This window comes from Dasypus novemcinctus, chromosome 24, assembly GCF_030445035.2.
Source record: "Dasypus novemcinctus isolate mDasNov1 chromosome 24, mDasNov1.1.hap2, whole genome shotgun sequence".
Classification (NCBI taxonomy): domain Eukaryota; kingdom Metazoa; phylum Chordata; class Mammalia; order Cingulata; family Dasypodidae; genus Dasypus; species Dasypus novemcinctus.
In genome coordinates, this window is record NC_080696.1 from 66,382,027 (window position 1) to 66,403,254 (window position 21,228).

General features: G+C 54.7%; 2 protein-coding genes across 2 annotated transcripts in view; one reads left to right on the forward strand and one right to left on the reverse strand.

Annotated features, from left to right (window-relative positions):
- COL9A3 (collagen type IX alpha 3 chain) overlaps positions 1-6,525 on the forward strand; it is a 20,490-nt gene extending 13,965 nt beyond the window's left edge. The window contains exons 28-33 of the mRNA XM_058287387.1: positions 833-865; positions 1,036-1,182; positions 1,315-1,369; positions 1,779-1,961; positions 4,807-4,884; positions 5,756-6,525. Coding sequence (XP_058143370.1) covers positions 833-865; positions 1,036-1,182; positions 1,315-1,369; positions 1,779-1,961; positions 4,807-4,884; positions 5,756-5,946 — 687 coding nt within the window. The 3' untranslated portion in view covers positions 5,947-6,525. The remainder of the gene's footprint in view (positions 1-832; positions 866-1,035; positions 1,183-1,314; positions 1,370-1,778; positions 1,962-4,806; positions 4,885-5,755) is intronic.
- On the reverse strand, positions 6,523-20,856 carry TCFL5 (transcription factor like 5). The gene is made up of 6 exons (XM_004483988.2): positions 20,189-20,856; positions 19,861-20,047; positions 19,439-19,601; positions 17,698-17,944; positions 15,662-15,803; positions 6,523-7,277 (listed from the first exon to the last, which is right to left on the reverse strand). Exons 1-6 carry the CDS (start codon positions 20,854-20,856, stop codon positions 7,155-7,157), a joined length of 1,530 nt encoding a protein of 509 aa, XP_004484045.2. The 3' UTR covers positions 6,523-7,154.
- Between the last annotated feature and the right edge of the window lie 372 nt (positions 20,857-21,228).

Below are 21,228 nucleotides of genomic sequence, written 5' to 3' on the forward strand. Positions count from 1 at the left end.
AGGCTCTGCCCGCTGGCAGCCCCTCACTTCCTCTCGGGGGGATGCTGCTGCTAAAAGGCACGGCCAGGGGCCCCTCGGCATGAATTACGCACAGTTGAGTTTTCACTAAAGGAAACCAGGCTTCTGAGAGTTGAGGCCCGGGGTAAGTAAAACAGTCGGCTGGCTTGACAGGCTCTTCGCTGAAATGGAGGCCCAGGGTTTGGTGGAAAAAGGTCTTTCTGGCCGTTGAGGGGCCGGGGTTTTTAATGCTGCAGTGGACACTCTCCTCGGTGTCGGGGTGAGATAGCGCAGTGCAGCCCCAGGTATCTCAGCCTCTCGCAAGCCCAGATAATCTCAGGGTACTTTTAAAAAAAAGATGAGTGGATTCTTAGACAACCTCGACAAAGGGGACCCTGGAAATTCGAGGCCCCGCCTGCACCCCCAAGTTACTCGGATGTGTCAGCCCCGAGCGGAGAACCGTTGCTCTGCTCCAGCGACTTCCGCAGCTCCGCTCCTGCCTTCGGCTCGGGGGGGCTCAGCCTGGCGCCGGGGGCTGGGGCCGCGGCCGGCGGGGGGGCAGAGCCACGCAGGGCAGGGAGGAGGGTGCCCCGGGCCTCACCTGAGGACGGAGGGGGAACAGACAGCGGGATTGGCAGGCCTGGCCTGCCGGTGGGGAAGGACTGGAAGCCGGAGGCGTGTGTCAGGAAGCTCCCGCTGCACTCGGGGGAGCCCCAGTGAGGCAGGAACCAGCAGGTAGCTCAGGACTCGGGGCAGCGGGCAGCGGGCTGGTGGTCCCTGCCGGCTGAGGCCACCCCCACAGCAACCACGTGACGAGCTCCGCTTCCTTCTGCAGGGTCCCCGCGGGCCTGTCGGGCCGAAAGGAGAGGTGAGTGTCCGCGGTGTCACCGGACAAGGCTGCAGCAGCCCCCGGTGGCCCTGTCCACCCGGGGGGGGCACGCCAGCCTGTGCAGCCAGGCAGGAGAGGGGCTGAGGCCGGGGCGGGGCCGGGGCGGGGGCGGGAGGTGGCCTGCGCCGACCCACCCCGCTCCCCTCTAGTCCGGCAGCAGAGGTGAGCTCGGCCCCAAAGGCGTCCCCGGCCCCAACGGCACCAGCGGCGTGGAGGGCGTCCCCGGCCCCCCGGGCCCCGTGGGCCTCCAAGGAGCGCAAGGTGTCCCCGGCATCACCGGAAAACCAGGAGTTCCGGTCAGTGCTGCTGCTTTCCACGGGGTTGGGTCATTCGGTGGCTAAACCGTCCGTTACTTGGTTTAGACCCAGTGGGCTTTGAGGGGTGCTGGCAGCCCCAGGCGCTGATGGCCTCTGCTTGGTGGATTGCAGGGCGCAGAAGCCAGCGAGCAGCGCATCAGGGAGCTGTGTGGGGGACTGGTCAGCGGTGAGTGACTGCGGGCGCGAAGCCCGAAGCCCACCCGCTCTGGCCGCCCTCGGCAGAGGGACACAGTGGGACACGCCTCACCCCCGCCCCTCCCGAGCGGGCCCGGTGCCCCCGTCCCCCTGGCGCAGCTCAGCTCCCAGGGTCCGTCCCGGGCCCGCCACAATCGATGTCCCAAACACTTGCTGAATGAAATAGTGAGGACCCCGGTGCTCGGGCCGCTCTGCGTGGCGCCAGGGCGCGAGCCCCGCCAGTTTGCCGCGTGGTTTGTTCGATGGTGCCCTGAGGAAACCCAAACCCACGTGCTACTCCTCCAAAGCAGTCAAAGCGTTTTCAACCAAGGGGACAGACGTGTTTGGGCCTTCTGCTCATCCCCTTGGAGGTAAATGTTCACGTCTTTGTTTTCCAAAAGAACAAATTGCCCAGCTGGCGGCTCACCTGCGGAAGCCTCTAGCGCCCAGCTCCATCGGCCGGCCTGGTCCAGCCGGGCCCCCGGGGCCCCCTGGCCTCCCGGGTTCCATCGGCCACCCTGGTGCCCGGGGGCCTCCTGGATATCGCGGCCCCACTGGAGAGCTGGGAGACCCTGGACCCAGAGGTGAGTGCAGGGACCTCCCATGAGTGCTGCTGCGGGCAGCCGTCGCCAACCGCAGCAGGGCCCCTGGGGTCCCCCACGTGGTGGGACCCCGCACACCTGGTTTCCTCTGGAGATTACGGGAGGAAAGATAATTCCAGGGAAATCAGGCTAAGTCCCCGAAACACAAATCGGTTTTCTGGCCTTGACCAGGCACAGCTGTCCCCGGGGTCCAAGCAGCTGGCCTCGATGCCAGCCTGGGCCCCGGTCCTATCGTCCACTCGGCTCATCTAGCACATTCATGAGAAATGCTCAAAAAAGCTCAGCTACTCCTGGAACCGCAGGAACAGTCGGGTTTCCCGCCACGAGCTCCTTCAAGGCTGGGTCCTGCCACGTTCCGTGTCAATCTGGCAGATACTAGGAAGTTTGCAGATAATACAATGTTTTTCTCAAATATTATCAGAACATTTGGGGGAAGAGGGGATGGTGGAAAAAAATGTGAAGAATGACTAAACAGGAGCTCGTTTGTAACTATTATTAGGTCAGACCTTGAAGGAGAACTGGCAGTATATGATCATTTCTTTTGTAAAGGACAAAAATACAACATTCAAAAATCTTTCTCTTTCAAGGACTTTGTATTTTAAGAACTACAAAAGCTTCAACTTAGAAGAACTGAAAGTCACTAATGCTAGCCATTGATTTATTGATTCCAAAATGGAATTATAAGGGCCCCAGATAAACGGGGGCAGGGCATCGGGACGCACAGGTTACATGTGTGACCTGGTGGCCACCACCATTTTCCAAATGGCCGCTAAACCCCAGCTTCTCCATCCACCGCCACAAAGCCTGCCTGCACCGCCAGCCGGCCTCATGGCCCGAAACAGCCGTTTAAGGCTTGGCTCCAGAAAACACGACGCAATGTTATGACCAAATAGTTTCCTGCTCTTGAAAAATCAAGAAAAAGTTTCTAAGGGAAGCATAATTCCATGAATTCCTTTCTTCATTTAAAGACTTTACAGGTAAAAAGTATTTCAAATTAGCAGCACACTTTTTTTTTTAAAGGTATTTGGAGATTGAAGAATCTTAACACTAGAAGGAAAACGTAAAATTCATCCTGTTTTTCCATACACAGTATCTGTCCTTGTAGTAGTCAGCCAGAGGGATGCTGATGCAAAATACCAGAAATCTGTTGGTCTTTAAAAAGGATATTTATTTGGGGTAGGAGCTTACAGAGCCCAGGTCATAAAGCAGAAGTTACTTCCTTCCCCAAAGTCTATTTGCACGTGTTGGAGCAAGATGGCTGCCGACGTCTGCGAGGGTTCAGGCTTCCTGGGTTCCTCTCTTCCAGGGTCTTGCTTCTTCCTGGGTTCAGTGTTCCTCTCTTCCTGGCGCTGGCTTCTCTTTCCTCTGTGAACTTACTTCCCGGGACTCCAGCTTAAGGCTTCAGCATCAAACTCCAACCTCAAAAAACCTTCAGCTCTGTCCTTTGCCCTTTATCTGTGAGTCCCACCCACCAAGAGGTGGGGACTCAACGCCCTAATGATGTGGCCTAATCAAAACCCTCATCATAATTTAATCATGCAGAGGTATAGACCAGTTTACAAACATAATCCAGTATCTATTTTTGGAATTCATAATCATATCAAACTGCTACAGTCCCCAGTTAATAGCTTGACATTTTGTCAAGATTTCCTCAGGTTCTAGCCTTCCCCAGGCCCACTATGTGATGACGTCACCTGAGGGACAGCTATCTTCCAACAAAAGGCCAAAGGCGATGTCCTTCAAGTAGGGACCTGATTCCTTCAACACTCTGGAACTCCAGTTCAGAAGCAGCACTAACCACCCTGACGGGGCCTCAGCCCAAGCTCTGACAACATTGATTAAAGCGAGCAAAGGCTGCCCCGGGGCTGCGCAAGGCCGACTCCGGCGAGCGCCTCGGCAGCGGGACAGGCCCCGCGCTGGCACAGCCGAGCCAGCTGTGGCACCCGAGCAGAAGCCCCATGCTGCGGCCGGCCACGCGGGGAAGAACCGCGCCTCCACGGTCAAGGCCGGTGCCACTGGAGGCCGCACGGCGCCACTGCCCACACGCAGTCCGTGTTTAACCCCTGAATGACCCGCGGTCAGGAAATGGACTGAAGGGGAAGCTGGCCTTGCTTCACTAGGCAAACATCAGGCAAGACAGGCTGTTCTTTGCCTCATGGTGTCACTGCATTGCTTGAAGGTTCAATTACTAGGAACCCGATTCCAGAGCCACTTGCATGCGTCTACACCACAGCTTTGGTGCATACAGAGAAGTCGCCGTCACAGCGGATGGCTTTAACGCGCCACTCAGGCTTTAGGGACACGCAGGTAAAAACAAGGTAACAGAAGATTTGAAAATCACAATTAGAGGGACATTTTAAAACAGTCTTTGATAATTCCTGGGTCAAAAACCATACTGAAAATATGAAAAATAGGTAAATATTCAACTGTTAAATAAGTATAAATATTTTGAACAAAACTAAAATACCATCAAAATGGACACACTACATCCGAAGTCAGGGAAGTGGCGACTGGCTGCGGCTGCGTGGGCGGTTCTGCTGGTTAAAGCCCCGAGTCGCCCGCACCGAGGATACGTGGACTTTCCTAAACGTGCTTTGCATCGAGGAAAAGCTTTTACACCGAGGGAGCGGGTGTGGCTCTGTGCGGAGCGCCTGCTGCCCGCGTATGAGGCCGGGGCTCAATCCCGACACCCCCTAAAAAGCAAGCAGGGGGGACGCGCTCGCTGTGGGCGTGGAGCCTGCTGCCCGTGGCGCGCGCTGCCGCCGGCGGCCTTCACGCAGGGCGGGGCCGTGCGAGCGCATCACGTTCATGTTCATCACTGTGACAGGAAGCCAGGGTGACCGAGGGGACAAAGGCGCGGCCGGCGAGGGTCTGGACGGACCTGACGGCGATCAAGGGCTCCAAGGTACGAGGCTCCGTCTCAACACGCTCTTGTTTTCTTGGCACCTTTTCCAAGATTTTGTAACTTTATACAGGGCTCCAGGTAAGTCTCATTTTCTAAAAAGGAAGTGCTTTTTCCTCCGGGCAGACCATTCTTAGAGGCAAGATGAGGAGCTGTTTCTAGAAACACTGTGGAAGGTAAAAAGCTGCATCAATAAGCAAATCCTCCAGTCTTTTCAATTCTGTTTAACTAAAAACCAGGATTTAGGATCTGTTTCAGCTAAAATCTGAATTCTCGCGTGACGCCCCGCACGGGCAGTGGGCGTTTAGAGGCTCTGCTGCCTGCTGTAAAGGCCTGTCACGGAGGCTGGCCCTTCCCACGCCCCTTCCCCGAGGCCTCTGCGTCCCCCAGCTGCCCGCCCGCAGCACCCCTCGGCCTGGTGGCCCCTAGCTGACCTCCAAGGGCGCTAGTGACGAGCGCCCGGGTTGGTCCAGGGCCGCCGTGAGGCTCCTGTTGGTAACGGCCTCCTGCCACGACGCCACCAAGGCCTTCGGGACCCCGTCCACCCAGCCCCCGCAGCCCCTGCCCCTCCTCTCGCTGCTGCTCAGCCCCCGCCAAGCCCTGCCGGCCACTGCGGGCCCACCTCGCGCGCCAAAGCCGCCCCAGTGCCCCTGCCCGGCCCCCGGCCCACCCTCAGCCCAGCGGCTGCCAAGGCCACCTCCGCCGACCTCAGGGGTCCTGAGGACGAGCCCCCGACCCCTGCCCGCGGCCGTGCGCCCCTCTGCAGCCGGCACTCTTGCCCACTCAGGCTCGGCCTGCCCTGGGTCCCTTCTGAGTGGAGCACGCGGGGCCACACCGCGCACCGACTCACCTGCGCCTCTGCCTCTGCTTCCAGGCCCCCAGGGCGTGCCAGGCACCAGCAAGGACGGCCGGGACGGTGCCCACGGTGACCCCGGGCTCCCCGGCGACCCCGGCATTCCCGGTGCGCCCGGTGCCCAGGGGACGCCCGGGATCTGCGACACAGCGGCCTGCCAGGGTGCCGTGCTAGGAGGGGCCGGGGAGAAATCCGGTGCCCGGCGCTCGTGACCGCAGCCCAGGAAGCCAACGCGGGGGCCCCTGGTGCGCAGCCCTGGGGCAGGCAAGGCTCCACGAGGGCGCGGACGCCGCCTGCTCTCCAGGGGCAGCGCCTCCCGGCCTGTCCCTATCTTCCACGGCAGCGACTGGACTTGTGTCGAGTGGGTCCGTCACCAGCTGTCAGCCACACGCGTCCTGTGTCTCCACGCACTGCTGCGGCCGCTCACCTGAAATACCGCCCCTCGCGCGCAGGTCCCCTGTGGGGCATGCCCAGCCTCGAGGCGGCGGTGTGGGCGTGGTCAGCGTGGGCACCTGCGCGCGATCAAGTGTGGAGCAGCTGCTCGCACAGCCCCGTGTAGCCTGCAGAGCAACCCCATGAAAGAGCATCCCCCAGGTGAGCGCCTGGCGCGGGTGAGGACGCGCTGACCGCCCAGGGCCCTCTGCTCTGAGCTCAGGCGGGCCTGCCCTTTCTGCGTCCACACTCACAGCTACGGCTGGGGAGCAGTATTTATTGAAGGTGACTTTGTGTTGCACTAAAGTTTACTGGTATTATCTGTTGTTATAAATAAAGCCACTCATTTGAAAACCTCAGTTCCAAACACTACTGTTTATTACACATAAAGCAATGACTCAATATGAAAATGTGGGCATTTAAGTAATCTATTGTGACAATATTTCATTTATGGACAAAGTAGCTTTAAAGGAAGTCTCTCGAAATTTCTAGCAAAAAAAGTTTAAAATAGTACTGCATTTTGCAACACAGTACCACAGGACTGCAAATGGTTACACGGGGGAGTGATAAAACTGCAATTAAATAAAATTTCCAAACTACTTTTAGTTAAGAACAATTTAACTTGGTCCAATTGCTAAGAGGGCATGTTTAAAATGTAAATAAAATAAGTAAAAAGTAAACAAATTACAAAGGATGTTAATTTTTTAAGTTATCATGTTAAGAAAACATGATGGAATCAGACAGATAATTGGAAAATTACTTACTAATTGTTGTCAAGATGGCTGCATCCCCAAATGGTCTGAGGGGACACTAATGGACACATACTTTGCTCTAGATAAATACTTTACAAAATGTGCTGCCAGAGTCCCTCCTGGAGCCCCGTCCGCTGAAGCAATGTCACCCTGGGTGAGCCTGCAGAGCGGCCGGGACGCACTGGGGGCTGTGGGTCGCGACGGCGCCGCTGCGGCCTCAGCACCGTCCAGTCAAGTCACTTGATGTCCATGGCTGGGCTGCTCTGTAGACTCTCCTGTGCAGGACACGCCACCAAAGAGTCTGGTCTGGTCAGCTTTAGCCTTCGGCCAGTTTTACCACAGAATACACTCTCAAATTCCTAAAGCCAAAAAATGATCATTAACATACTGAATTCAGACATTCCAGTCTAAGAAGCTGCTCCCTTCAACGTAACAAAAGCCGAAATTAAAAGCCTGTAAAATACCTCAGAATGCCACAGTGCCCCTCACTGGCAAAACGATGGCACACCCGGAAACGGGGGCAGAGGTGACAAAAACAAAGATCCCAATGCTTTCTCAAACAGCAAATACACATTACATGTTTTCAAATGTTTTAGTTTTTCCAGTAAATTCTCAAATTGCTGAAAACATTAAAAAAAAAAAAAGCAACCATGTTTATGTGGTTTTAAAAAGGCCTCAGTTTTAACAGCTGGGTTGGGGAAACCCCCCAGCCCAGAGGTCGGTGTTAACCTTTCAAAAAGGGAGCCCCGTGATGCCCTGAGCCCCACTCGACGCACAGTCTTGCCAAAAAGCGAATCTGAATCTCGCCAAGGCTCCAGGTCACCAGCTTCTAGAAAACAAGATCAAGCCGAACACTACCATGGAAATGCAAACCTAGAGTGTGGAATGTGGGAAATCCTACGGGACAAACAATGTAGTTTCTTCAATAAATAAATGGGACAAAAGGGAGAACTATTATACATTAGAAGATATTTAGAGCTACCAAACAAGTGCAAGTTTTGGATCCCTGTAAAAAGACATTTGTGAGCCAAATGGAGAAACCTAAGTGTAAGGCGGGTATCGAGGGGGAGTTCCACTTTTAACTGGGAATGAACGTGGTACGGTTATGCTGTGGGACAGCCCTTCTTCTCCGTGGAGATGCATTCACGAATCAATGGAGCTGCTTTAAATTCACGCCTTTAGGAGGTGGGACAGACAAGTCACAATCACGGCTGAAGCTGACGGCAGGGACTCGGGGCTCAGCTTCAGAGACCGTTTCTGTGCATATTTGAAAATGCCCATGAGTTTCTTTTAAAGTACAGTCAGTATTCTTACACAATTAAATCTAAGTTTAGATGTATTTTTTTATTGTGATAAAACATATGTAACTTAAAATCTGCCATTCCAGCCATTTTTAAGTATACAGCTCAGTGGCCGTAATTACTGCCGTGTTGTGCTGCCATTATCACCACTGCCAGACCTTTTCATCACCCAGAACCCAGCTCCGTGCCCTGGAGCAGGAGCGCCACACCCCGCCCCCCTCTACTCCCTGTCTCTCTGACCCTGCCTGCCTATGTACTCCACATGAATGGAACCATGCGGTCTGTGTGCTCGTGTCTGGCTTGCGTAACTCGGCTGGATGTTTCCAAGGTTCATCCCCGGTGTGGCAAGCAACAGAACATTTCTCTTCATGGCTGTATAATACTCCACTACAAGTATGTACCACTTTTTTTTTTAAGATTTATTTTTATTTCTCTCCCTTTCCCCACGGCCCTCCCCCCCCCCCAATTGTCTGCTCTCTGTGTTCATTCACTGTGTGTTCTTCTGTGTCCACTTGTATCCTTCTCAGCGGCACTGGGAATCTGTGTCTCTTTTTTGTTGTTGTTGCATCATCTTGCTGTGTCAGCTCTCTGTATGGGCGGCGCCATTCCTGGGCAGGCTGCACTTTATTTCGCACTGGGCAACTCTCCTTATGGGGGGCACTCCTTGTGTGTGGGGCTCCCTTCGCAGGAGACACCCCTGCGTGGCACAGCACTCCTTGAGTGCATCAGCACTGTGCATGGGCCAGCTCCACACGGGTCGAGGAGGCCCGGAGTTTGAACGCTGGACCTCCCATGTGGTAGGCGGACGCTCTATCCATTAAGCCAAGTCCACTTCTCAACCATATTTTGTTTATCCATCATCTGCTGACAGATACTTGGGTTATTTTCACCTTTTGGCTGTTGTGACTTACACCACTACGAACACTGGTGTATGAGGATCTGTTTGGGTCCCTGTTTTCAATGCTTTGGGGATATATTCCTAAAAGCAGCATTTTCAGGTCATAAGTAATTCTATGTTTAATGTTTTGAGGAACCCACCAAACTGTTTTCCACAGCAGCTGCACCATTTTACACTCCCACTGGTAGTGCACAACAGTTCCAGTTTCTTCACATCCTCGTCAACACTTGTTATTATCTGTTTTTTATTATAGCCATTCTAGCTGGTTTGAAATGGTATCTCATTGTAATTCTGATTTGCATTTCCCTAATAACTAATGATGTTGGGCATCTTTTCATGAGCTTTTTAGACATTTTTATATCCTCTTTGGAGAAATGTCTATTCAAGTCCTTTGCCCATTTTTTAATTGGGTTGTCCTTTTTTTTTTTTTAAAGATTTATTTATTTTGTTTAATTCCCCCCCCTCCCCCGGTTGTCTGTTCTCTTGTGTCTATTTGCTGCGTCTTGTTTCTTTGTCCGCTTCTGTTGTCCTCAGCGGCACGGGAAGTGTGGGCGGCACCATTCCTGGGCAAGCTGCACTTTCTTTCGCGCTGGGCGGCTCTCCTTACGGGGCGCACTCCTTGCACGTGGGGCTCCCCTACGCAGGGGACACCCCTATGTGGCACGGCACGGTACTCCTTGCGCGCATCAGCACTGCGTATGGGCCAGCTCCACACGGGTCAAGGAGGCCCGGGGTTTGAACCGCGGACCTCCCATGTGGTAGACGGACGCCCTAACCACTGGGCCAAGTCCGCTTCCCAATTGGGTTGTCCTTTTATTGCTGAGTTGTACTGGGTTATATTTAATTCACATCCAGAAGGGGAGGTGTAAGTACTCTGCTGCCACAGGTCCCCTTTTTACATGGTCTAGAACAGTTTAGGCACAAGTCATTCCATCAATCCACACTTTAAGGGCATCCCATGCCAAGCAATCTGCCATGTGCTGATACCTACTGAGGCTCAGAAGCTGTATTTGCTTATAAGTATCTTTTAATTTACTTCCCAGACTTAAAAAGGTTATAGGATCAAAAGGTACAACTAAGGATGAACCACATTTTGATAATTCCTTATATCCTGATACCCAAATATAAATTATTCACCTTTATTTGGCAAGCTAAAATTTACCTTTTAGGATGTAAATCGAAAAATCAGAAAATGATCACTTCTCAGACATAAGACAGTACTTTGTAAGATTTTCTCAACAATTCTGCACAACGATGAGGCCATCCCTGGCAGCCTTCTTTATTCTGAATACTCTGCCAGCAGTGGAGCTCAGTTATGGTTCCATCCAGATTCTCGCAGAGTCCTCTTGGAATCAAGGCTACGACAAGCTACAGGAGCCGAAAGGAGCGTGAGCCCAGCGCACCAGTTTATTCTTCCCCAGCTGAGCCAAAGCCAAAGGGAAGAGAAACGCAGACCACTCAGTGCCTTCACACGCTCTCGTTTTAGTTTCCTCGTTGCTAAAGCAAATACCAGGCAATGGCTTGGCTTAAACAGTGGGAATTTATTTGCTCATGGTTTTGAAGCTCGAAGTCCAAACCGAGGTGTCCCTGGGCGATGCCTTCCTCCCGAAGCCGGGTGCCCAGGGCCGGCCGCAGCCCTGGTCCCGGCTCCTCTGCCGCGCGGCGGGCACACGGCAGCCTCTCCCGGCCGCTCCCTCGTCCCGGCTCCTCTGCCGCGCGGCGGGCACACGGCAGCCTCTCCCGGCCGCAGCCCTGGTCCCGGGCACACGGCAGCCTCTCCCGGCCGCTCCCTCCTCGCCTGCGTTCCACTGGCCTCCGGCTCCGGCCGCTCCCTCGGGCTCTCTCCATGGCCTTCCCTACAGGCCTCCAGTAACAGGATTCAGACCTGTCCTGCCTGAAGCGGGTCACGCCTCACCTGAAGTCACCCCACCCAAAGGGCACGTTTCCCAGGACTCACACCCACAGGAAGCAACTACACTTAAGAACATCTTTTTCTGGGGTGTAGAGCTCCAAACCATCACCTCTCTCAAATAGTATCTATTTTCAACAAAACATAGGTGAAACAACTGGGTTTCAAGTTATTTTTTACCACTTACCATAACACCTTGAGCTACCATCTGACCAAAGTCAATATTCACATTACATTTATAATAATGGAAATCATGCCAGTAATAGAAATGTATTTCTTAGTAGGAAAAAGAACTGGTTACAATTATATGCAAGGAAAATATACCAGGAAGCTAGAGGAAGAGAGCTGGTGTGGTAATGTATCAGGTAAGAAAGAATTCAAGGCAAGAGTTGAAAGAAACAAAGAGGGATACTTCTAACAAGAAAACAAACCACTCATGAAGATGGGACAGATATAAATTTGTAGGTACCTAAACAAAACTATGAAGTATTAAAGCCAATACTGAGTGCACTCTGAGGAGATCTGGCAGGTCCAGTCAAGGGGGAGAGGCCTACACAGGTCTCCCCAAACCTGAACCGCAGCGAACTAGCGTAATCTAATTCACACGCGCAGCACGGCTCCAACTGGAGGCTGGACGTTCTTTCCAAATGAACATGGAACGATTTTTAATTGGTCACATAAGAGATCCATGGAAATCCCAAGAAAGTAAAAGATCGGTCTTTCATACAGACCATCTTCACTGACCCAACGTGTTAAGAACAGAAATCAATAGAAAGCTTTTTTAAAAAAGAGAAAGAAACCCCTACCTAACTGGAAATTTTAAAACCTACTTCCAGATCATTCATCTTTTGAAGAAACAAACAATGAAAATTAAAGGATACTTAGACAATGAAAGCACTGCATCCTAATCTGTGGGATGTTTTCAAAATACTAAACACCAAGGCAGAAATTTGCTTTAAATGCACTGATTAGAAAATGAGAAAGGTTGGAAATGAATGAAATAAACTTTCAACTCAAGATGCCAGAAAAATATAAATAAAAAGAAATCAAGGCCCGGGCTCGGGAACCGGAACAGGCAGACGCTTCTGCAGGGGGTCGACTGAAGCAAGAGCTGGGCTCCCCGGCTCCACGCCCCACCCACCGAGCTAAACCCCCAGTGGGGGCTTCTAGGCAGGTGGGGAGGCACCACCCGTGAGGGGAGATGCTCCCACCCCTTTACCTGCTCGGCTGGGGCACCCAGCGCAAGCCAGGGAGGGAGGGCAGCCCTGGAAGCAGATGGAGACGGCAGTGGAGGGTCTGTGCCACTCAGGGTCAAGGGAGGTCAGCCTTGGACCCATCCCTGAATGGATGGTGATGTGGTCAAAGCCTGCTGGGAGGGGACAGAGGAGGGTGGAGAGGAAACATTACAGGCAACTCCTTTGAGATTTGCTGCAAAGGAGAACGAGGCAACGGCAGGCTGCTGGCAGGGCCGCAGGGTCCAGGGACGGGAGCAGTGCCTGAGTCAGCGCCACAGCAGGGAGGACGGGGGGTCTGCTGTCAGGGCTGAGAAGAGCGAGGGGCCCCGAGGGTGGGACGGGAGAGGGAGGCCGGCACGGGCGCCCTTCTGAGGTCACGAGATGCAGTGGGCACTCCTGGATGGGAGCTGGGGGAAAGGAGCCCTACAGGGGGTTACTGGGACCACAGGCAAAAGCTGAGTATTAACGATGACTTAGGTCACAGAATGAGAGCAACATTAAATTTCCTGACTTTGAGACTTGTACATGGCTCATATAGGACAATGTCCTCGTTGAGACCCAGCCTCAAGTTCTTGGGTGTGAAGGGGCAGGATGCCTGCAGCCTACTCAAGCGGTACAGAAAAGAGAGACGGAGGCAGCAGCACAGAGGCGGCGGACGTTAGCCCGGCTCAGTCTGGGCAGCCGGGCTACGCAGCAGCTCTGGCTCCTATCCTTGCAGTTTCCCCCTAAGTATGAAATTAAGTAAAATTTGCCATAGTTAGCTGAATCTGGAATGCAGGACATTCAACAGACATTTGGCCAGGTCTCTTCAAAATATCAGCGTCATAAAAATGGAGGGCTAGAGGGGATGTAGCTCAGTGGTTGAGTGTCTGCCTCCCATGTACGAGGCCCAGGGTCCAATCCCTGGCACATCCCTAAAAAAAATTTAAAAATTAAAAATAAAAACAACGGGTGGGGTGGGAGTAAAGTGTGTCCCACCCCAGCTGAGGGGACTGGAAGGCCTAACTGAACGCAATGCCTAATCCACACTGGATTCAATTTTGGGCAAAGACAGCTGTAAAAGTCATTTTGGAAACATTCAGGGGAATCTGCGCGGTGCCTGGGCAGTAGAGGGCTTTGTGAGGCGTGACAACGGTGACGGGGTGGCGTGGGAGAACGCATGCTCTTAGGAAGGCACAGGGAGACACATAGGAGCAAAGGTTCAAGCCTAATTTTCTTTGAAAGCTGTATGGCAAATGCGTGTGTGCAGTCAGTGTGACAAACGTTCACTGTCGACTTCACGTGCCAGTGGACCAGTGGACTCTGTCCTGTGTTCATTAGAAAAGTCACAATGGGCACCGTGTCTTCTGGTGACGCCCGCACACTCCCAACCCCCAGAGGCTGGGCCGCCCAGGCTGGACACGGCGGTGTCTGAGGCACAGTGGACTCCACCCCACCCCACCTGCAGCTCCACGCCTCGGCAAACTGCACCCACAGCTCGAGCAGACCCCAGAGGGTCCCCAGTCCCCCTCCTCCCAGCACACCCAGAGCTCACGCTGGCGCCTGCCCAGCTCCGCCTCCCTCAGGCTGTCCCCACATGGCTCGAGTGGCCTGGGTCACGACCCTTCCGACACCGCCCAAGGCCCGTCACCTTTCCCGTCCCTCTCGTGCCGTTCCCCTTGGCACCAGATTTCAGCCAAGCGGCCGTGGCTGCTGCCCGCATGGGCCTCGGTGCCAACAGCCCTCCTCAGCCACGACCTGAAGCCCCCTCTGCGCCCCACCTCGTCGCAGGACCCCAAGCTGTCTCCTCTGGCCATGAGCTGCCTGCCTGCCCTCTGCTCACAGGCAGGGACTTCATCTTATTCAAGCACCCGGCGTCTGCACCAGCGCCTGCCTAGCCTAGGAAAGATTTGTGGAATGAAACGAGCATGGACTAGTTTAGCAAGCCCCTTAAAACCCTCATGCAGTGCACCTGGTTAGGAAGGCAACAGCCAAACACACCCCAAAACAGACTGAACTGACTCCCCTTCTCCTCAGCCTGTTTCTTGATGGGTCTAATGATCCGATCAGAAACCATCTACAAGTTCAATGTAGTTAAATTTCAGAACCATCCAAGAAGCGTAATATGTAAATGAATGTAATATTAATACATTTTTAATCTATTTAATATTGGAACATATAGAGATAACGAAAGTTTTTATTTTAAAAATTAAAAATGCCTTAGTCATATTTGAATAAATTACATTCATTTCATTTTATTAACAGAACACAATGAAATCATTTTCAAATATAAAAACTTCATTTTATTAAAACAAACCAATCATCTACCGCTAACAAATAACATTCAAGAGCAACTGTGTTACAAATAACCACAAATGGTGCAATTAGAGAAAACTAGGCATAAATAAGTACTGGCTTTAAATGGAAATAAGGGAATCAGTGAAATAACGGAGCACACACGATGCAAACGTCAGTGTGGAACATGGAAAGGGGACAGACAAGGTGAGCTCCCATGGCGCAGCGCGCAGGTGGCGGTCCCGGCTGGGTGGGCCCCGCTGGGGCTGGTGCTCCCAGGGTCCTCTGAGGCCCAGACACAGGAAGCTCTTCTAAAAGAAGTTTCCGTGTTTACTCTGCCCCTCTTAGCTCTGGTCCCTACAGATTCCCGCCGGAGTCAAGAGCCGGAGTGGGCGTTCAACAGCTAGAAGGAGCACCCCCTGGGGAAGTCCACTGTGACCAAATCGGGACCCAGAGACCAGGCCCAAGTGCGTCCAGCCACCCGCAGGAGGGCTGCCCAGTGAAAACCACCGTTACCATTCTCTCTCAATCCCCGAGGGGCTGGCGCCCTGCGCTGGCCTAAACCAGGCACCCAGCTCCGGGAGGAGCCAAGCTCTCTAGCCGTAAGGCGTTCCCTGCTGCTTCCGGGCAGGACGGGGGGCAGTGCCCGGCCCCTCGCGGGAGCCTGGCCTGCTCGGCCTCCAAGGCCTCCAAGGCTCCCCGCCCAGCGCCCCACGGGCTGTCTCTCCCCTTCGCCTTCTTAACACAGCTGCACGGCGGACTGTTTATTCGATGTCTATCTGTCTTTTTTGGCTATTCTTGCTCTTATCCCTTTCCCAAATTAACATTTGCTCAGCACAAAACCCACGCCCCACATGTCCCCGAACCCCTGTGGAGCCCTAACGCGAGACACCGTGCACAGCGAGGGCTCGATCGCCAGCTCAGAGTCCTTGACGTTCCAGGGCAGGGAGCAGATCGGGGCTGGGACTGCTGGAACAACGACTAATGCGCAGTGTGTTCGTGTCAGACTGAGGTTTCAGGAAACAAAGGACACTGGAGATGTCTCAGGGGAATGGGACACAGAAGAATACTGACAAGCAAGAGGCCTAAAACCCTGGAAACCTACCCAGCCTAGCCCAACACTGACCTTTTTAAGAGAGTCTCCGTGCCGCTCCTGAATGTATTTCAGGAACGCCGTGGTCCACTGGAGAGTCGTCGCCTTGTCAGTCTCGGCATTGCAGAACGGGACTAAGAGGTTCAACTCGTCACAGCAAATGCGGATTCTGCGCCTACAGTCCAAATCCAAAGTAATCACAGAGAGCAACTGCAGCCAGAACAGGTGGGAGGACATGCTTCGCCTCACTACTTGAACGGGCTGGAGGTGATGAAGCCTGGCCCGAGCACTGCGGAGCACGGCGGAGCACTGCGGAGCACGGCAGCGCAGAGTGAGCCACAGCCCAAAGCTGGGCGAGTGGGCCCCACCTGCCACGTGCTCCTCCTAGAGCTGCCACCCAGGCCCACGCAGGCCCACGCCCGGAGCCTGCCTGGAGAGCTTCCCCTATTTGTTTCTCACAGACCTGGCAGGTCTCTAGGACCCATCCCTGATGGGTCCGCCAAGCCCCTGAAAGTAAAAACAAAATTCTGGGCATGTATCTTTTCTGGGCAGATCATCCTTTCACCCAACAGCTTGTTACCATCTGCCCTCTCCGTGCCAAGTACTTTTCTGGGAATCAAGGCTGTTCACAACTTTCAGCTTCACCAGGGGCTCCCAATTCAAAACAGACCCAAGACTACCAGTCTGTAGCCCCCACTCTTCACAACAGATATTCTGACTCTTTGAGACTTTCTACAGAAAAAACACTGACAGCTAGCATTCCCAAGATGCTTTCTAGCTCATAGCACTGAGCTAAAGGTTCTTCCTGGGTCACCTCATTTCTTTCTCGTTGCCAGCCTGTGCGGTGCTGACACCCCCATTGTACAGATGAGGAACTTGGGCTCAGAGAGGTCAAGAATTTGTCTGAGGTTGCTAAGCTGGGAGATGGCAGAGCTGGAATTCAAACGTTTACTTTCAACCTACAGCATCAAGCTTCTCATATAGCAGGTACTCCTTAAATGTCTATTCAATGAATGTCCGAGTAGGAAAAATGCCCTTTATAACTCACAGTTGAGTTCAAGGAATTCCCTCAGTTAGTGAGTGTGCGTGTGTGTCGGCACACTCATACAAGTGTATCTATGTGTCTTCCTTCATATGTCCCTTTCAAAAGAAAATAAACTGCCTTAGGGCAACACTGGAGCTTAAAAGTCGTCTATTTGTCTCACTCAGGGTATTTCTTGAGCCTAACAGAAAACTGCTACACAGTAAACACTCAATAAATGATTAAGTTAATTAACGATCTATCAATTACATATTAAGGAAACATAATAAAAACTCAACCATAATAGAGAACATTTAACCGCCTTTTGCTTCTATATTGAACAGCACAAGAAAAATCCACAGATAAACCAACTGGATAGTTTTAATTTCCTCCTTCCCCCAACATCCTTCAAAGAACCAAGTAAATCTTGCAAAAGCAGGCCGCTAGACGGCAGGAAAAGGCCAGCAGGGAGGCCCGGGGCTGGTGTCTGGGAGCTCGGATTTCGAGACAGCTCCCTCCACCAACTGGTAGGACAGGCACTCTGCCCCAACTGCCCGTGCAAGCAGGGTGGTTCGCGCCGTACCCTCGCTCTCCTTCGGGGAGGCTGGAGCTCAGGTGTGAGCCAGGCAGGGCTCCTACGTCATCAGCTCCCAGTGACACGCCTGGTCCCGGGTCTCTGACAAGCTCCCCTGCTGGCAACACACAGCACAAGGGTCAAGTGCGTCCTGCGCAACTCCCTGGGAGAGGACTCCTACACACCATCTTCCCAGGACGTCGCCCACCTTCTCCTTTTGCTCCTTTGCTGTTATCCTTCTGCCGTCACAAACCACAGCTGTGCGTGGGACAAGCTGCTGTACGTAGGACAAGTCCTCCCAGCCATCACCCAGCCTGGGCTGGTCTGCAGGGCCCGCGTCACCTGGCAAAACCAAAGCCTCCACCTCCTCCCTCTGAACACAGCGATCGCTGAAACACTGTTTCACCTGTGACGGACTTGCACTTCCAAGATCTGGGTGTGTGCTGACCTGCCCAAGTCAGTGGCGGGAATTACCTTCTATCTCTTTCCATGCGGTTGTGCCTCTCCCTGCGCTGAGACCTTCCTCCCTGCGGCCCGCTCTGGCTCTGCTCCCCCAGGCTCGACTGGGGGGGTTCCACGGACTGCCAGGCACCCTGCGCGGCCGCTGAACCTTCACCCACGTTCTGAATCTCTCCAAGGGCTCTTCGCTCCACACTTGTGTCCAACTGACGCATTCTACTCCGATTCCTCTTACTCATTGCTTGTTTACATAGCGCTTCTTCTTTGCAAAAGAAGAAAAAAGTGGTATTTTAACTTCTCATCCTTCTTAACGTATCCCCATTAATGTTGAATATATTTTTTGGCATTTTCAATCCAAGACACACAAATTACTGAGTGAGCAGCAGACAATGGAACAAGTGAGAGCTGTACCACTCCTGCAGATCTCCAGAGGGGCTGAGCAAGCGGCACCGAGCCGCGAGCCGAGGGGACCCGCCACGCAGGCACATTAAAGCCCTCCTCCCGACATAGCCCTGTTGGAACTGCCCCCTTTACACGTCTCTCAATCAACAGCTGTGCTGATACCCATGAAGAGAGAAACCAATTTGTTCAATTTTTCTGATATTCAGTAAAGGAAACAAAAGATGGAAACATTTCCCCCAGAAAAGATGCTCTTCATTTACAAATATTCTAACATGACACCTGAAATTCTAACTGCAATGTTCAGAAAAGCAGACAAAACCAAAGGGTCTTAACACCAAGTACCCCTCCCCTTGCAGGTGATCCTCCCCAAGGAAGAAGCAGCAGCACAGCTTTGTTCCAGGCTACAGCAACGTCACATTTACGTCCCAGGACAGCAGGCACCTCAGCTGTACGCTAGTGAGGTGCACTCCCAATACGCTATGCAAAGCCAAATTCTCTAGCGAGAGGACACACTTCACACAAATTTCCAAATGGTGATACCCTTTCAGGGGGGACATAGGCAGGTGCTCAAAAAATACTGGTGGTATTTTATTCCTTAAGCTGAATAGTCAGGCTATTTTAATACCCATCTTTACATCTTATAAACGGTAACACACACTTTTGCGTAAAATGCCACACGCAGAGAAAAGTACATGACTGACGTGGGAGACGGCGGCAGCCTCCCACTCCTACCCTACCTTCGCAGCTCTCGAAAAGCTTAGGTGAGCTGTGCCATCTGTTGGGTAACTTGAAAGATCAGTTTTTCCCCCAGGGAAGAAGGAACTGAGAGTCAATTTTCAAAGTTAGCCAAGTCTGCCCTCTGCAGTTTCCTTATTCCTAAACCTTTCCGAATCACCTTAAGGACTCTCGCTCCCAACTCAATCCACAGCCCTTCTGCAGTCTGTCCCTCTAGGACCGATTATTCACCTCTCCTAAAGCTTGTAGCAGGTTTCAGACTCCGGGCTTGCTCACAAAGTATACAGTAAGAAAGAAAACCAAAACCAAACAAAAACCTAAGAGCTTTGAGTAGACTGAAGATCACTGAGAATTGACGTGTCTATCGTTTCTCTGCTGAGTCCACTACTGAGAAAAAGCAGCCCCCAAACTCCGTGTCTCCATGCTAACGACGACACTCAACAGCCAGGAAGACGTTCAGAGGTGACTGGGGGCAGTGGGACGGAAAAGGACCCCTCGGCTGTAAACACACCCCAGGGAAGTCTCGCACCTCCACAAACCCCCGCCCCCAGGCCTGAATGACGCGGAGCGGCGCTGAGCCACCCGGGCAGGGCCCGCTATCTTCTGGGGCAGAGCTTACCTCCTACTTTAATCCAAACCTGCTCGGGCAGAGCTTTGTTTCTACTACCTAACGTCTGCTTAGTGGACTCAATTTCTTGCTGGTAACAGAAAGAAAATGCTCTAGGCAATCCAATATCCTGATGCTTGGCGGCTTCGAGAACAGAGCAAGAGTTACTAGAACTCTGGAAAACATGAAGCGACAGCAGTTCTATCAGCAGGTGGTGTGGGCGCCCGGCCGGCACAAATAAAATTCCCTTCCCAGAAGCAATGTCGAAGCTAGGAACAGGCAAGTCAGAGAACTTCGGGGGTCACTGAGGATTTTTCAATACTCTCAAGTTTTAAGTCCTTAAGTTCAATGGGGAAAAAAGAAATCCCTGCGACCTAAGCGGCTCGTCACCCTTCCCTGAGGGCAGGAGCGGGAGCCTCCCGGGTCACCCCTACCTGTGTCTGCGTGAGGCTGGAACTCCCCCCGGCGGGACAGGCGTTGGCGGTGAAGAGCGGGTAGGTGAACTGCAGAGCAGCCGTGGCGGCCGCGGTTTTGTTTTTCACTAAGGTTGTGCATTTGTTCTGCTGCTGGTGGAGGGGGACGTTCATGAGCTCGGATGGGTGTCGAATGAGAGTCACCAAACTGCCAAGACAAAAGAAGGGCCGCAAGCGCAAGGAGTTTGCGCCTGAGGACGGGCAGAGGGGCGCCGGGGCGCGGCGGGCCGGGGCGCGGCTGCGGGCGCCGGCGGGGCCCCCCGCTCCCGCCCCCCGCCCGGGCACGCACTTGTTGAGCGCCACGCCCGCCTCGGGGGGCTCGGGCGCGCGCGGCGGCTCGGCGGGCAGGGTGTTGAAGCGGTCCTCCAGGCGCACGCGCACGGCCGGCTTGGCGCGGGCCTCGGGCGCGCCCTCGCCCGCCGCGCCCTCCTTGGCGGCGCCGTCGGGCGCCTGGGGCCGCGCCGCGCCCCCCTCGGCGGCCGCGGGCCCCGGGCCCCCGCCCGGCGTCCTCTCGGGCGCGCCGGCCACGGCCACGGGCAGGCTGGCCTCGCTCAGCAGCATCATGCGCAGCTCCTGGAAGTCGATGTGGCTCAGGCACGGGTTGGCGCCCGCGAAGCCGCCGTCGGCCGCCAGCGCGGGCGGGCACAGCACCGGGTAGACGCCCGCGCCGCCCGCCGCGCCGCCCGCCGCGCCCGCGAAGAAGGCCGAGTTGAGGCGCGCCTCGAGCTCGCCGTCGGCCGCGGGCGCCTCCAGGTGCGAGTAGAGGATGTGCTGCAGCTGCGTGTACTCCACCTCCGTCATCTCCACCAGGCTCAGGTCGCCGGCGCCCAGGCCCAGCGCCGCCTCGCCCAGCGCCGCGTCCGCGCCCGCGCCCTCCGCGCCCTCCGCGCCCGGCCCCGCCGCCGCCCCCGCCGGGGCCGCGGCCGCCGACGGCTCCCGGGGCGCCGGGCCCGACATGCCGGGCGCGGCGGGCGGCGACGCGGGGCCCTGTCAGGCGCGCGCCCCGCGCCGAAAACGGCGGCCGGGGGCGGCGGGCGCGCTCCCGCCGGGCCGGCGGCGCGCGGGGCGGCGGCGGCGGGCGGGCCGGGGCGGCGGCGGCGGGCGCGGCGGGCGCGGAGGGCGGGAGGCCGGGCCGCCGAGCAGGACGCCGCCGGCCACCGCGGGCGCGCCGTTGGGGGCGGGAAACCGCCGAGGGCCGCAGCGCGCCTGCGCCGGCGCCCCCCGCCAACGGCAGCCCCGCCCCCGCCGGCGGCCCCGCCCCTACCCGCGCCGCCCCCGCCGGCGGCCCCGCCCCTACACGCCCCGCCCCCGCCGGCGGCCCCGCCCCTA